The sequence below is a fragment of the Ipomoea nil genome, unplaced genomic scaffold (genome assembly GCF_001879475.1).
Source record: "Ipomoea nil cultivar Tokyo-kokei standard unplaced genomic scaffold, Asagao_1.1 scaffold1447, whole genome shotgun sequence".
Classification (NCBI taxonomy): domain Eukaryota; kingdom Viridiplantae; phylum Streptophyta; class Magnoliopsida; order Solanales; family Convolvulaceae; genus Ipomoea; species Ipomoea nil.
Window position 1 is genome coordinate 545,293 of NW_017617875.1, and position 12,452 is coordinate 557,744.

A 12,452-nucleotide genomic window follows, 5' to 3' on the forward strand; every position below is an offset into this window, starting at 1 on the left:
TCAACTATTTATATTTGAGAAGGAAAAGTCTACAAAAGTCTACACAAGTCTTAAAATTAAAAAGTCTACAAAAGTTATAACTTTTTGAATACCACATGACTTTTAAAGACTCTTTAAAAGTCTTAATCGAATACCACACGACTTTTAAATACTCTTTAAAAATCTTGATTGAATACCGCCTAACTTTTAAAGACTCTCTAAAAGTTTGAATTGAATACCTCCAAACTTTTAAAGTTCATAAAAGTCTTTAAAACTCTATGAAAGTCATGATTGAATACACCCCCCTAAGTCTCACTGAAAACCAATTCCTTAAATAGAGTATCAATTTAAAGAGACTAGTGGCTCAAGATGTTCTTAACTCATGGCCATTAAAACTAGTATGTCTCCCCGATTCATATATACTTAATGTATAACTGTTTGGGGGTATGAACCTAATACACCAAAACTGTAGGGTTCACCTATGATTAAAGCTTAAATGGTGAACTAAAATGCGGACTAAACGTGCTTAAATTCAGGCACTACCGCGAGTAAAGTTTATGCATAAGTCCAACTTAAATAGGAACTAATATAATTCCATCTCAAAGTATGCAGTGCTAAAGGCACAATAAAATTGCATAATTTAAAAACATAATATTATGCGGTGGACAAATATGCATAAAATTAAGCATTAAACTCATATATTCCAAATAAATTGCATAACTTAAAGCAATTTACAATATGAGATTTTAAAGTATAAACTTAATATTCAAACACTGATGAGTCCAAACCAAAAGAGACCCAACATTTTGAATAATAATGTACTGAATATATACTTTAAAATTTTTTAAACTATATACTCATGGTAAAATGTTTTAATGCATGAAGATCAAATTCATGAGAAATAACTGAATTTACAAATTCAAACAATATCACACCAAAAGGATATGCTATAATTTGTAAATCAAAATCTCACAAACCCTAATTGCATAATTAAACTTAATATTATGCACTTAATGTGATCGAATGCATAAAACAATCTAAGGAGTATGAACGAACTAAAGAATATGAATTTAAACAAAATATTCATTTATTCATACTTAACCAAATATGGGCAGTCATAATTCAAAGAACTAAATGAATTATGGAATTAATGACAATAGTCAATTGCCTAGCAAATATGTTTTCCAAGATTACTAAATTGATTCAAAATCACTCTCCATAACCCAATTAATAATATTATTATTATTAATGGCAAAATTGTAAATAATCAAAATGGCAATAAATAGCCATAATAATATTATCACATTATATCGGAGACTAGATATGGAGAAACAATGGTTAAAACCGCTAACACTTATAAATGTTTTCGGATAAAATTTTGAAAACTTAATAAAATTTGAAGTCCGAAAAATATTAATGTCCAGAAATTATTTTCTAAACTGAAGTATTGTCACATAAATTTATTTGGAAACAGTTCAGGGTGCATAACTGAATACCATAACAATACTAATGTCATCATTAATTAACTAATTATTAATAGCAATAAGTAACATTATAATCACTATTAACATTAATAATAACGACAAACTAAAGTATGGCAATGCACCTATTAATGTTTCCATTTTTCTAAAACATAAAATATGTGACTAGTCCAAATTAGCGGTTAACTGTAACTGTAGCACTAATTATCAATAACAAGCATAAAAGATAATTAATGACTAACCTTAATGATGCAAACCGCATCTGCCCATTGCGCTAACAACGATGACAATCCACAAGAGAAGAAAAGACTCCAAAATTCTCCCAATCTTCACTATCGGTGTCAATAAACTCGATGCAGCGTCCAATGGTATGTTAAAAATTTATTGGTAGGACTTAATTACCAACATTAATAGTCATGTAAAATGAAGTGGTAATCATACTAATGTACCAAATATAGTAGATTACCATGAAATAATAATTATTATGAAGATGTAATAAACGGGATTAGCCCCTAAACTTAATGACAGTAATTAATAATGCCGAATTTAACTTAATAAGTGGCAAAACTGTAATTAAGGGATGCCAAATACTAATCCCAACTTTACCACATAATAATTAATCATGACTATTATGATACTTAGGGAGACTGAAGTTAAGGTAATAACCAAATTACCATTATTTTGACAATATACCAACTATATTGCTTTTGCCACAAATTTAAGACTTAATATTATTATTAAGGCCCTAAAAACTATTGATAGATTAAAAATTTAATTAACTTAAACAATAGTTATAATTTTTAATGGCCAAAATAACAATTAAATCCTTAATGTCTCTAAACAGGCCAAAACAATAATTATAGTACTTAATCACTCAAATTAGGCACATAAACCTCAATGGCCCAAGTGAATTATAACATGGATGAAAAATGATCTAAATACTGAAATAGACCCAAAACTTAATATTATTACCAAAGATGAATACCAAAATATGGTAGTTAGTAATAATTAAAACTTAATAAACATGTTATAATCTTTAATGAAAGAGCTACAATTATTATTTAAATATCAATCAAAATAATGGCATCCATACTTTAATGACCCAAGATAGGTCTCAAATCGCTTGTTTAAAATAGGTTCTAAAGTCCCTGAGACACATAAAACAAAAATGTGCTCAAAATTAAGGGGAAACCAAACAAGCTGGTTTAGTGGGTCATAATACCTAAAATTGACCTAAGGATCCAAAATTGAATGATATTTAATAATAAATTTATGAGTTAAGAATATGCTAAATCCAACCTTAATGCATGCTATTATGAATGTATAATTATAACAATAATTTATGAATATACGTAGCATGCTTGGATGTGCAAATTAATACATTATTAACCCATATATACTAAATAAATTGCAACAGTCGAGGCAATTTAATTTGCACCTTAACATTAAATTAAAATTCAAATAGCAAATTAAAACTTAATATTTGCTCCAAATTGAATAATAATTTAATAATTAATTAAGGAAGAATTAAATTGAACAATTAAGCTAGAAGAAGTCTAAATATGATGATGGATCAACTAAATCTAGCCCAAAACCAAAGACAGGCCCAAGTTTTTTTTTTTTTTTTAGTGTTGGACCAGGTCTGCCCAATGGGCCTGATCCGGCCTAACCCTCATGACCCATCATCATCTTCTTCACGTCAATTAGCCAGAAGACCTAGCAGCTGAAGAGTCCAGCAACTCGCCGGAACTTGAGGAGCAACGAGTTGGAGTCTGCATCGCCTGAAGGAGGGAAGAGGACAGCAACGACGCCGGAAATCCAGCCCGTCTTCGCCATCTCTCCTCGCCGTGACATGCCGCCATTCGCCCCTGTTCGCAACGCCACAGCAACACGGAGATGGAGAGCGGCAACCCGTCGCCGGCGTCACCTGATGAAGAAGAGCAAGCAGCAACGTTGCCGAGAAAACCCAGCTTCGCCTCCACTGTCCCTCCTCTGCGCAACGCCAACAATCGCCACCTGTAATTCCAATCGCGCCACCGTCGTCGTCACCAGAGAACCAGCATCGTCGTCTTCACTACAATTCTCGCTCTCAGTTGCGTCGCCGTCACCGTATGCCTACCGCCGTTCATGCTTGGCTTAATAGCAATAGAATGATTCGCCGGAGAAAAAATAGATAAATAAATCCGGCGAAACAAACGGGCGATCTCTGGCGCACAAATCCAGCGTACCAATGCATTGCCGAAAAACTTGAAGGAACTCAGGCAGTTTTCCAGATTCAATAAATTAAGAGTAAATACCCAAAATGGTCCCTCGACTATAGCTAAATTCACAAATTGGTCCTCAACTTTCAATTTCACCCAATTAAGTCCTTAACTTTGTAATTTTAACACAATTTAGTCCTCTGTCTATTTGACCGTTTGTTGACTGTGATTTTTGAGGATATATATGTAATTTCATGGTCCATCGTCGGTTTTTTAAGGTTCCGGTTGCATTTCCAGACCGCACTGTTACATTTGAATCCACTATCGAAAGCAATCTACCAAACCCGGTCACCTTCTTCATCCTCCCTTTGGATTCAATATAGTTGAATTCGTACAAGAGCGAAGAAGATTACGTGTTTCCGAACCGGTGCAACGTCATCCTGGAGGCTTCCATGTGCTCCGACGAGAGCTGAAGGTTCTTCTGGAGATCGTCGATCACGGTCAACAAACAGTTAATTAGATGGAGGACCAAATCGTGTCAAAATTACAAACTTAAGGACTTAATTGGGTGAAATTGAAAGTTGAGGACCAATTTATGAATTTAGCTAGAGTCGAGGGACCATTTTGGGTATTTACTCATAAATTAAAGAACTTTCTAAATGTTGAAAATAAATTTCAAACTGTACAAAAAATTAATTCTTTAATTAAACATATACAAGTTATTCAATAAATCAAAACCAAATAGAGATATCTTGTATGTTAATTTTGAAGAATTAATATCCAAAGCCATATACGAAAAATTAATGTATATGAAAACTGAATATTGTTTAGGCAAAACAATCAACCAGACAGAGATTATAAAAGCTTTGATACTGAATGTTAGATATACAATAGTCTAACTATAATAAACCATAGTATACGAGAAACCTGACCTCGTATGATAGCGGAAGCGTAGCCGTGATGATCTCCAACCATGGTTGATGTTCCTGTTGTGTTGCTCTTAACGGTAGACCGTTAGCCATGTTTTGCCTCAGACCTGACTCAGAACCCTAGATGGTGTATTGGTGTCTACTGAGCAGTCTGAGTACCGTAACTGAATGTGCTAACATCAATCATTCTGTATCCCATCAATCCAGGATTATATTAGGCACAGAGTCTAGTTAACTAACAACTTCTAGTTATTCAGTCCAACCAGACCACTTAATAAGTCTAGTCAACTTGCACCACTTAATTAAGGCCCTAATATATAATATACAATATATATTATTAGGGAAAATCTTACAGGTAAGTCCAAGAAACGCGCAACGTCCCAGAAACGCGCCGCCACTTCTTCCCCTCCACCGCCGGCGGATCCCGTTCGCTCCGGTACTACATCTACTTTACGTCTATAATGGGTCAATCCTCGTTAAAGTTATTTTTTTTTTTCAACTTTTGTGTATGTGTGGTTTGTATATCAAATTGAAACTGGAAAGAAGAAGGAGGGAGAAGAAAAGTTGCTACCTTTACCATAAACCGGAAAGTTTTACGTTATTCCTCTGTGTGCAGAAGCAGATATGGAGTTAGAACGAATTGATAAACTGTTCTATACCTATGCTAATGATTCATCTGGGTTGATTGAGTAAGTATTCCTCTACTCTGCTCATTACTTTGATTTTTTGTGTTAAGAGTCCCATATTGATAAAATAAGAGAAAATTAATTAATTGGATTCAATCTTTTTGTGTGGTTTGACCTATGTGCAGCGTAGTTGAGTGAAACTAACTAGATTATACTCTCTCTGTCCTACTTATTGTTCATTGATTAAACCAAGTCAGACACATAAAATGTGATGGAGGGAGGAAAATTCTGTAACTTTTAGCTTCTTCATTTGTCAACTTATTCTTATCTTTTTCACTGACTAGCCCGGAAGGAATTGAAATTCTCTGCTCACATCTGGGAGTTGCCCATACTGACATCAGGATGCTAATACTTGCATGGTATACTAATTCACTCTTTAAATTTTACTTCCATCTCTTTGTGTATTTCTGTGTGCTGTGTTAACACTGAAGGATTATTGGGTTTTTAGGAAAATGCAAGCTGGAAAACAAGGCTATTTTACTCTGGTAAGCGAAATGTATATATAGTCTTATTATCGGTTTAAATTTTACTCGTTCCTGTATTGAAAGTAACACCAGGCCGGTTATCATTTACTAGGAAGAATGGCGAAACGGGGCTAAAGAGCTAAAGGCTGATACAGTAGAGAATCTAAAGAAGGCATTTGGGCAACTTGAGGAGGAGGTATATATGATTTTCATGTGTTCCATTTATTTCTGTCTGTGTTAAGCTCAGGTCTATCAAGTGTATTTTTTGCCAAGCTCTTAACTCGTTTCTCGTTCTCTTTTTTGCAGCTTCAAAGTCCATCTAACTTTGTAGACTTCTATGCCTATGCATTTCAGTATTGCTTAACAGGTATGTTCGGATATATGTATGTATGTATGTATGTATCTTCTTCTGTTGTTGTGTTCTTCTTTGCTGCTTATTGTCCTTTTCTCTTCCCGTCCTCTAGAGGATAATCAGAAGTGCGTCGAGACTGAAATCGTTTGTGTACTTCTGGATCTCGTGTTAGGCCCTCGATTTCAACCACAAGTTGCAGCACTTGTTGAGTATATACAGGTGAGTTGTTATTCTTCAATGGAGAATGCTTGCATTATATATTCAGCTGCGCTTTTAATTGCCTTTTATCTGTCAAACAAGTGTTCTATTGTGTTAATGTTCCTGTTATTATAATGGATGATTCTCATATTTCAATTTGGGTGTACTTATGAAAAGGACGTCATTGTTCTTTGTGCACATTCTCGTGTAGTGACTGTGAATTTTCCTCATTACTAAAAAAGGACATCATTGTCCAGTAGTTACAAACTAGCATGCCATGTTTCACAGCCCATAAACAGTGTCACATTTTCAAGTGTGGAGACAACTTTTTTTTTTTAAAAAAAAAAATAATAATAATCTGACAGAGATTATGTGCCCAATACCATGATGGGAACTAATTGTTTGTGTTTTGGTTAGGTTCAGAAAGATTACAAGGTTATAACCATGGATCAGTGGCTAGGATTTTACAGGTTTCTCAGTGAGGTAATACTTCACTTTCCTAATTCTTGATTGACTCAATTATTAAGATTAATTAACTGCCCTTTTTGTCTTTGTGTTGTTCTTGATTTAGTCATATAAGTAACAGAAACCTGTGTTGTTTGAACAGATTAGCTACCCAGATTTCAGCAATTACGATGAAGAGCATGCTTGGCCGTTGATCCTGGACGATTTTGTTGACTGGATGAGAGAAAAGCAGTGCTAGCATAGAAACACAAGATCAAAGTCAAATCTTCCTTAGAAAGATTCATTGTAAACAACATAGGATCCACAATTCTTGGTTGCTAGATTGTTGATTAGAAATGCCCTACTTTTTTTCTTCTTCTTTTTTTTTTAATATTCTTGTCAGCTTTGGGGAACAAAATTTGTTTCTATCCCAGTTTTTCATGGATTATAGTTCTACAATTTTACAATATTATACAACTTTTTGATATCTTTCTTTTTTTTTCTTTTAAAAATACTATTATATGTGAATTCTTATTTTTATTTTTCTTGGGATTGAAGTTTAATTTATTATTGCTTGTCACCTAATAAGTAAAACTGAGAAAGTAATAATTGAGACAGCAAAAGTGAAACTAAGGAAGTAGGAATTAATGTTACATATAATAAAAGTTCATAAAATTATTAGCGTCCTCTTTATCCCTCTTTCTAAGACTCTAATTCAGCAATTATTTCCTTATGAAACCTTAGTCAACCACAAATTTTATCTAATTGCAAGAAGTATTTAACTTCAATTGATTTATATTTTAAAAAAATAATTGATTGATTTCTCTATGGTGTCAATAGTATTGTATACAATGGAGTATATTTCATTTTATAAAGCATTATTAAAATTACTGTGATAATCAATGTTACAAAAATTCCGCTTAGACACCGATTAATCGGCATCTAGGCGCTAGGTGCTAGCCGGCCGCCTAGCGTATCACCATAAGTCCATAATCGATGGTCTAGGCAACTAGGCAGTCGACTAGGCCGCATAGCTTTCTTAGGCGCCAACTAGGCCACGACATCATTTTGAGCGAAATAATCCGAAATTGTTAAAACTCTAGATGTTTTTTAGGTTAATATTGAGTATTTTAGTTTTTTTTTTTAGAATAAAGACACCAATTCATTAATCATAATAAAATGATATTTCAGTGTTACTATAATAAAATTAGTGTATGTGGAAAATGAAACAAAAAAATATAACTCATGTTGGAAAAAATAGCTTAAAATGACATATTAAGTGGCTATTTTGTGGTACAATTATTAGTGGGGTTGCCTATAAGTTAGGGCACGGAGAATACACAGCAATGAAGAATCAAAACAACTTAAAAAAGAACAGTAAAACTGATTTGCCATGCTCTTTCAAAACAATCAAGAGCATACAGGTATATTCATATCTATTATAATCGTTGATAGTGTAGGAGGTGATATCTAAATATACAGCATTTAAGAGAGAAACAGGTGTACTGTATACAATATTACTAATTTTCCTATACACCTAGCCCTACTATCAAGCATTAATTGCTGACAGTAAGGTTTGACTTTCATATACTAATGTTTGATAGTGACATTTCAATTCTCTCTAACTTGGTATCTATATATACATCTCATTTAAGAAACTTAGATCTACAATCTCTATTCATTCTCAAAGAATCTACAATTGTTGTGACTGCATAGTAAAAAATTGCAAGAACAATGAAGAAATTGACGGGATCAACTACCATACGTGGAAAAAGAAAATATGATGATGGAGATAAAGGTACAATGTATCATACCTGCTGTTCTACGTTCAAACTCTATGAAATATTGACTTAATATTTCTTTTGCAAAATGTTCCTCATTTGCATAACATATGTTTGTGAAATCTGCACCAAAGATTTTTAAAAAAACTAATGTCAATTCTAGCAAAAAAATGCAATTCAAAGTGATTAAAATCATTAAAAAGACTTCTATTTTTAAAGTGTGGCAGAATTTTGTTCTTGGTTGCTGCTATATAGTTAATATTGCAGATAGGTATTTTAGAAATTTGGTCAAGTAAACTGAGATACATATGTAGATGTAACCAAAGTTGTTTAAAAAATTTTAAAAGATAATTAGGGCAGGTTTTTTTTTTCTTTTTTCTTTTTTAAAGTTGAATGTATTTAGTTAGTTTTTACGGAGTAATTTTAGAAAAAAACACAATTTCACTTTAAAATAAAAAATAATAAATATTAATTTTCTAAACACAACAAATACACTCTAAAACCATGGGTAGTCTATTCAACTAAACAAACAACCAAGCATTGACCATAAACCATACCAAATAATCATTTTTTAATTTAGTCTAGACACAATATAGCAACATGCACATCATTCTGCAATCTAATCAATTGAGTCAAAAGAAAGGTTAAAAACTGCGAAAAAGAAAGAAACAAAAAGGGGAACGGGTAATTCCCGCTGTTTTTAACCATAAAACTCGTTAATTCTTCCAAGTTCAACCTATTTTAGTCTAATACATCCACCACCGAAGAAATAATGAAGAATATGGACAAAATACATAAGGAAAAAAATTAAAAAAAAAAAAATACCTGTCGTTTTGCGTGAATACGGGGGAGGTTTTGTAGTATTATAGCCATATCTACGGGGAATGAACAACACACTGGCGTTTCATCCCACCACCGCAAGATTCGCCGGACCACCATAGTGGATTTGTTGCTGGAATTGCATGCATGCAGAGGAGACGGAATTCTTCTGTTTCTGAAAAAGAAGAGAGGCAAGAATCGGAAAGAAAAGCGGTGGGTAAAAGCTGATAGAATTTAATTTGGACTCAGGTGGGTATGTACTGAAATGTGAGTAGATATTGAAATTAGTCCAAACTAATTTCTTACACAGATTCAAGAAATCCGGGTGAAAATGTTCAAAAGAAAGAAGGAAATCGCAGTGAACTGTGGTATAATTTCCTTCGTAGATCTGAGGTTAGGTTTAGTTTTTTATACGGGCGGGTTTTGGGTCGGGTTTAGCTGATAGAATGGGCTTGAATTTTGGGTTATATATGTATTACAAATGATAATGGATTGGGTGCTATTTTTGTATAAGCACCCTTATTATTTGTACTAGTATTTTCACCCGTGCGATGCACGAAATGGAATTATTGTAATATATTAAGAATATTTAAATCGATAAATAGTTAATTTCACCAGAGGTCGCTTATCTTTCCTGACAATTCCAAATTTAATCCTAGACTATAGTTATTAATTATTACGATTTATTCTATGTTATAATTCTTACATTAATATTCTTACTATTATTATTAACACTTAATTACTTTTAAATATTATTTTTACCACTTATATTATTATTATATTATAATAATAATAATAATAATAATAATAATAATAATAATAATAATAATAATTATTATTATTATTATTATTATTATTATTATTATTATTATTATTATTATCATTATTATTAAAATTGTAAAAAATGCCCCTCTATAATATGCCAATTATCAATGTCACCCCTGAATTATGAGTGGTGTAAATGTTGCCCCTCAATTATCAAAATGGTGCATATATAGCCCCTCCCATATTGGACCTGTGGTTCCCCACCGCTGTCCATCGCTGGTACTTCGAATCGAGGAAGGGATAAAACAACTAAATTACATATTTAATCTGACTTAACGGTGTCGTACACTAACGGGGAACCACATGTCCATTACGGGAGAGGCTATATGTGCGCCGTTTTGATAATTAAGGGGCAACATTTACTCCACTCATAATTCAGGGGTGACATTGATAATTGGCATATTATAGAGGAGCATTTTTTACAATTTTCCCTTATTATTATTAGTTTCTTTTCAAGTTATGTTAGTATATAATGGCCGTGAGGCACACAAGAATAATATAACCATAATTAAATATTCTTGTATTGTATTCCGTGAGTCACAATAATAATATAACAATAATTAAATATTCTTCAATTCTAATATTCTTCTAGGATTTCTATTACCATCATTAATTATTCCCTAATTTACCATAACTAAATAATTTGACCAATTATAAAGCGAGATTATTAAATAATGCACGGGGCAATTTTTTAATTAAAAATTTTAAAAATTCATTAATAAAACATAAGGTTCTCATAGTTTTTTCTTAGAAACTATTTAATAAAGCATTTTTTTAGATATAGATGTCAAAAAAATACGCGATTTCAAAAAAAAAACATTTGTCTAAAACGGACAACCGAGTCAAAAGTTATGCCTTGCCGAACTTTTGACACATCACAACTTTAACCCAGAATTATTGTACGAATGGGAAAGTATAAATCAATATATTTTATTGGGAAGAGAGATTTTTTAGGAATTGGGCGGGAAGTTAAAATTCCAGGATTTTGTTATTATATATAGTATAGATTATATATAGTATAGATGTGCAACGGGAATTGTATTACACTATTTTAAAATTTTAGAAGATAATTTTTACCCAGAATTATTGTACGAATGGGAAAGTAGAAATCAATATATTTTATTGGGAAGAGAGATTTTTTAGGGATTGAGCGGGAAGGTAAAATTTCAGGATTTTGTTATTATATATATAGTATAGATAGTATAGATAGTATAGATGTGCAAAGGGAATTGTATTAGAATTTTTACCCAAAATTATTGTACGAATGAAAAAGTAGAAATCAATATATTTTATTGGGAAGAGTGATTTTTTAGGGATTGAGCGGGAAGTTAAAATTTCAGGATTTTGTTATTATATATAGTACAGATGTGCAAAGGGAATTATATTACACTATTTTAAAATTTTAAAATATAATTTTTACCCAGAATTATTGTACGAATGGGAAAGTAGAAAACAATATATTTTAATGGGAAGAGAGATTTTTTAGGAATTGGGCGGGAAGTTAAAATTTCTGGATTTTGTTATTATATATAGTATAGAAGTATAGATGTGCAAAGGGAATTGTATTACACTATTTTAAAATTTTAGAATAGAATTTTAACCCAAAATTATTGTACGAATGGGAAAGTAGAAATCAATATATTTTATTAGGAAGAGAGATTTTTTAGGAATTGAGCGGGAAGTTAAAATTTCAGGATTTTGTTATTATATATAGTACAGATGTGCGCCAAATTTAAACTTCCTGCCTAGTAACCACGTTTCTCTCTCTAGCTACGACTAGGGTTTCGGTTCCTCTCTATGGTAAACCTAGGTTTTCGACGTTTTTCCAATGAGCTTTCCACGACGTATCACGTCGTCTAATCTTCCAGTGTGTTTCTCTTTGCTGTAGCGTGGCAGCGACGAGGCTGTGTGAGCAGTAGGTATGGCGGAGGCAGGCAGTGAGGTCGAACGCCTGACGGAGCGGTGGGGAGATTTGGATTTGGAGGATGAGCACGACGAGTTCGTGCTGGAGGGGGAGGGGGTTGGCGAGCTTCATGACGACGACGAGGAGACGTGGGCAGTCGTCGGCCGATTTCTGACAACGAAGCTGGTTAAGTTGGAGTTTATGAAGCAGGTCATGGCGTCCGTATGGCAACCAGTGAGAGGTGTACAGGTTACGGAGATCCAACCGGGGCTGTTCTTGTTTGTCTTTTATCATAGGACGGACATTGATTATGTCTTGGATGGGGGTCCATGGGGTTTCGAGAATAATACCTTGGTATGCCGGGAGGTGGTGGCTAGAGCTGTGCCTGGG

At 33.0% G+C, this 12,452-nt stretch overlaps 1 protein-coding gene across 1 annotated transcript; it reads left to right on the plus strand.

The window, feature by feature from the left end:
• Positions 1 to 5,004: 5,004 nt before the first annotated feature.
• On the plus strand, positions 5,005 to 7,181 carry LOC109188629 (DCN1-like protein 5). Its single transcript, XM_019339256.1, has 9 exons — positions 5,005 to 5,026; positions 5,207 to 5,279; positions 5,561 to 5,635; positions 5,725 to 5,761; positions 5,853 to 5,936; positions 6,047 to 6,107; positions 6,205 to 6,311; positions 6,708 to 6,773; positions 6,898 to 7,181. Exons 2-9 carry the CDS (start codon positions 5,215 to 5,217, stop codon positions 6,991 to 6,993), a joined length of 591 nt encoding a protein of 196 aa, XP_019194801.1. The 5' UTR covers positions 5,005 to 5,026; positions 5,207 to 5,214; the 3' UTR covers positions 6,994 to 7,181.
• Positions 7,182 to 12,452: the final 5,271 nt, after the last annotated feature.

Coding starts and splice junctions, on each gene's coding strand:
- LOC109188629 (XM_019339256.1), top strand. CDS start 5,215: ATGGAGTTAGAACGAATTGATAAACTGTTCTATACCTATGCTAATGAT. Junction 5,280..5,560: donor GATTCATCTGGGTTGATTGA/GTAAGTATTCCT, acceptor TTCACTGACTAG/CCCGGAAGGAATTGAAATTC. Junction 6,312..6,707: donor CACTTGTTGAGTATATACAG/GTGAGTTGTTAT, acceptor TGTTTTGGTTAG/GTTCAGAAAGATTACAAGGT.